The 4,691-nt window shown below is 41.6% G+C and overlaps 1 protein-coding gene across 1 annotated transcript; it reads left to right on the top strand.

Moving 5' to 3' along the window:
* Positions 1 to 3,960: 3,960 nt before the first annotated feature.
* LOC149139992 (uncharacterized) lies at positions 3,961 to 4,431 on the top strand. Its single transcript, XM_089450870.1, has one exon. It carries the CDS (start codon positions 3,961 to 3,963, stop codon positions 4,429 to 4,431), a length of 471 nt encoding a protein of 156 aa, XP_089306996.1.
* Positions 4,432 to 4,691: the final 260 nt, after the last annotated feature.

Raw genomic sequence — 4,691 nt, 5'->3', positions numbered from 1 at the left:
TTGTGTTCAACAAAATTATGGGAGCCTTATGCTCGAGCAGATCTTCTAACTTTTGTACTCATATTTTTATGGAACGCCACCTAGTGGATTTAGAATTAGTCAAGGTGGTGCTGACATGGAAAAATAAGAGTTAGGGTGGTGAGGGTGGACCAATCATTGGATCGCTTCCTCCTTGCAGAAAAACTTGCGAGGGTTTTATCATTGGTTCGAAAGTGGATGGGAAGTGGGGGAGAGTTTGATCATCACCCCATCTTATTGGAAATAAAAGGTCTAGGAAAAAATCCAAGAAGCCAATTTAAATTCAACATGTCCTTGTTGAAAGATGAATATTTTCTAGAATTCGTTCAATCGAATCTGGTCCCCTACAACCCACAATATGGAAACTCTAAAGTAGCTTAGTTCGCTACAAATCTATCCAAGGTCAAACAAGAGACTCTCCAATGGGAAACCCATAAGTAATTGATGGATGAAAAAGAGCTCAAGAACATGGAAGAGGAGATAAGTGGTATAAGTGGCATAGAAGGGGAGGCTTTTCCAAAAAATAAGCAAAGGAGAGGTTGGTTTAGTTGGAAGCTAAAAAGAGAAGATTTCTAGTGGAAAATGAGGCTATGTGGAGGTTGAAGAGAAGGAAGGTTTGGTTGGAGTGTGATGATGAGAACACCAATTTTTTTCAAAACTTTTCTAAGGGAAGGAAGATGACCAACAAAATCTAGAAATTAGTGGATTATGATGGATATTAGTCCTCCTCCTTTGAGAAACTGGCTCATATGGGGAAGAGACATTTTAGAAAACTTTTTAAAGCAAAGGAAGGAAAATCCATAGTTGAGATAGTTTGTTTGGCGCAACTCTTCCCAATATTTGCTAATGAGGAAGGTAACCAACACCTAATGGAGGAAATTTTTGAAGATGAGCTAAAGCATGTCATCCATAGCTTCAAAAAGGAAAATATCCCAAGGTTGGATGTACAGTCAGTGGAATTCCTTTTAGGACTCTTTGAGGTGATTAGGGATAACCTTATAAGGATGGTGGAAGAATCAAGAATGGAGGGGTGAGTCCTAGCATACTTCAACCCTACGTTCACAACCTTGATTCCAAAGGTAGATTATCCCCACCCTTTTGATGATTTCAGGTCAATGTCTCTATGCAACTACATTTTCAAAGTGATTGCAAATATGATAGCTCAAAGAATTGGGCCCATCCTCTTGAGAATAATATACTTGGAGCAGTTTGGTTTCCTGGAGGGTCGACAAATCCATGAGGCCATAGGAGTGGCACTGGAAGTTGTACATAGCCTCAAATCACAATGTGTGAAAGGTGTTATGCGTTGAATTGTGTAGCTTGGTAGGTACTCCAAGCCCTAGGTTTCAGGGTTAAGAGGACAAAGCACCACAAGGGCAGCTTTTGGGCTTGAAACCAAAGTATGGGGTTATGTCACCCATCGTGTTTTGGGGGAAAACCATGATGGATTCACAGCATGTGATGGATGAGGATGATAGTGCTCATAAAGACGATTCCAACGCATCAAAAATCGTCTAAATCTGAGTTGTCGTTAGAGAGATATGAATTTTTGAAGTTGACATAACTAATTAATTGTCAAGTAGGCTGACTTGATAAGTGTCACTTCAAATGTGACGTTGAGCCTTCATATGTGTATAAATATGAAGTGTATTGAGTCATTTTAAGCATCCATTTGGTGTCAATACATCTCAAGGATAGCTCTGAAATTTTCAGTGGAGAAGAAGAGTCAAAGGGACAACGTGAGGAGGGCTAGAAGGCAGCGTGGGTTTCTTTGTTTGTTGTAGGTGACAACGTGGTGAGAAAGGGTTGTTTGAGGGCTATCTAAGGGTTGTTCTAGGGCTCAGTTTTCAGGACAGAAGTGGAGCCAAACCACGGTGAGAAGGAGACCTAGATCAACATGGGAAATTCTGCCCTAGACAGCGTAGAATTGCTATAGGTGACAGTAGATTCTTAGGGGCTAGACAAGGTTTTTTGGGGTTGATATTAAGTGTGGATTAGGGCCATTTTGAAGGGATGTCTAGGCCGATAAGAATAGAATAATGACAGTGTTGTTTTAAGGCCTGGTTGGTTGTGTTTTGGAGGAGAACGAAGACCTACAGTAGCTATTATGTTAAGTTGTAGGTCATAGCGAGCAGTTGGGTTGTTTCCAAGAGTAGCATTGAAGTGTCAAGCCCAGATTGGGGTAGCGTGGAAGTGGAGGGCTCTCTCCAAAGAAAACTGTGGTCATTAAATGGCATAGGTGCTAACTGTGTGGAGGTTGAGGGCTGCATATTATGCCCTAAACAGAATTGCAGGAGTAGCAAGCAAATAGTGGGTAACAACAGTGTTTTTGAGATGTGTTGGGTCAAATATTGTTGACCAGTTTGGATCAGATGTTTGTGCAGCCTATTGGTGCCATGTAGATGGAATTCCTTGGTGGTGAAGTGTCATCTTAATGAAAATTCGACAGTGAGTTAATTGGGTGTCATAGATCTGATTGGATGGAAATGTGTTGGCTGCCCAAAGTAGCCCTAGACAAGTTATCTTGAAGGACGAAGAGCAGCTAAAGGTTGGGTGAAGGGTAGTGCCGAAGTGAAACACTTTGATGGACTAAAGTTGTTGCTAGCATGGCAGGTTGGAGCTCAGGAATTGGCCAACCCAGAGAGTAGTTGATGATCCCATGTTCACTGTAGCAGACGTGACTTGCGGTAGTGATCGGAGGCAGCTCTCTTGGAGTCTCGATGTGTAGATGCCTTGATGGACTAAGGCACTACTAGTGAGAAGTAAGGCTGCGACAGATCGGCAGGACAAGATAAGATATATAAGTGTTGAAGAAAACTTTGTCATTGTATCTTGTAAACCATATACTATTGTATTAATCAGTTTGTTTAATATAACAAAGGTTGGTGATTGTACATTATTGTACAATTTTGTTTAAAACTATGTATATTGTGCAGATGTGATTTACTGCTTTATATTTCCGTTGTGCAAAGTAGTTTATGGTTGAGATTCTTGGTTTGTTAGCGTCAGTGATTTTAAGATTCTATCCTATACCCATGGTCATGGAAATTCAACATGGTATCAAAGGGTATCTGAGCTACTTTGAAACCTAGCAAATCAGAGTTTGCACGGTAAATTATAGCATGAGAGGAAGTTGGTCAAATTGTGAGTGGAGTCACTACAATGTCAAAGTTGCAGGTTGGTCTCTGGCATGAAGACAGGTTGGAAGGGTTGTCCAACTACACTACTTGGAAAGAAAGGATCAAGTTGGTCTTGTAGGTCAACAAGATCTAGAATTTTTCCAAGAAAGAGATCAAGAAGCCAATTGACCCTAAGAAGTTGGAAATTTGGTAAGAATTGGATGTGAGGGTAAGATTAATCATCCTTGATCATGTGAGGGATGCCCTAATACCTCATTTGTCCAGGAAGAACATGGCACATGAGATGTGGATGTCTCTTCAGAATCTATTCCAGAATAAGAACGAGAACCGGGTACTAGTATTGGAGGATAAGTTAAAGTCCATCAAGATGTTAAAGGGTGAAAGAATGACCTAATACGTGATGAGATTTTCTCATGTCAAAGATGAGCTTTTTTCCATTGGTGTGATTGTCTCAAATGGAGATATGGTAAGGATTTCCTTGAAAGGGTTCACCGACGAATGGAAACTCTTCATTAAAGGAATTGTTGCCAGGGAGAAGATGCCAGACTAGGATAGGTTGTGGGATGACTTCATTCAAGAAGAGTTGCGAGATGAGGATCTTCAGCCGAACTAGAAAGCTTCGAATGATGGCATGGCACTTGCATCATGAATGAAGGATAAGCAAAAGAAGGACTTGAGTAAAGTCAAGTGTTTCAAGTGTGGCGAGATGGGTCATTTTTCATCAAGACGTCCAAAGAAGAAGAAGGGAGATGATGAGGAAATAAAAGTAAAGTAGGCCACCCTTAATGCCAATAAAGTAGAGATGGATGAGCTCGCTAAAAGATTGGAAGATGAAGAGGAGGATTTTTCTATAATTTCTCCTTTCTCACAAAGTACTATCACTGCAGATGGATGGTACGTGGATAGTGGTGCGACGAAGCATATGACAGGGTCACGAGATTTTTTTGAGACTCTAGTTGGATGGGACTCAAAGTTTCACATGGTGTTGGAGCACAAGAGTCGGTTGGAGATCCGAGGATCGGGTGTTGTGCCATTCAAAATGGAGACAGGGCGTATGATGCGGGTCCAGGATGTACTCTTTATACTAGGACTAAAATATAATGTGCTCTCCATATCGATGATGGAGAAGAAGGGGTTTGAGGTCTTGTTCCAGGATGGAAAGGCAAGACTCAGGCTTAGAGGCTCTAAGTCCAATGGGATTGTACTTGGAGTTAGAGAGCATGGTCTCTACAGGTTGACTGCCAAGCCTGAGGATCATGGAAAGAAGAAATGACAGGTGCAGGTTCCAGAGAAGCCAGAGAAAATCAAGGTGCAGGTGTAGGCTTCAGAGGAGAAGGCATAGATTCCTGAGAAGAAGGTACACTTTTCCTAGAAGGTCCAGGTTCTAGAGACTTAGGAGTCTAGTTCGAAAGGGAGCTTGCAGATTCAGAGGGAGACTCTGCAACCCAAGAAGAGGGAGTGGTCAATGGTGAGAAAGGCTTCTCCTACAACTGTCAAGAAGGAATCATGGAAAGAGTGGAATACGTTACAGGA

Source organism: Pinus tabuliformis, chromosome X, assembly GCF_031772625.1.
Source record: "Pinus tabuliformis cultivar Carrire ecotype Pingquan chromosome X, CPIR1, whole genome shotgun sequence".
In the NCBI taxonomy this organism is placed as follows: Eukaryota; Viridiplantae; Streptophyta; class Pinopsida; order Pinales; family Pinaceae; genus Pinus; species Pinus tabuliformis.
Note: the sequence above shows the minus strand (reverse complement) of the source record. Positions and strands in the feature narration are given on the sequence as shown.

Coding starts and splice junctions, on each gene's coding strand:
- LOC149139992 (XM_089450870.1), top strand. CDS start 3,961: ATGGATGAGCTCGCTAAAAGATTGGAAGATGAAGAGGAGGATTTTTCT.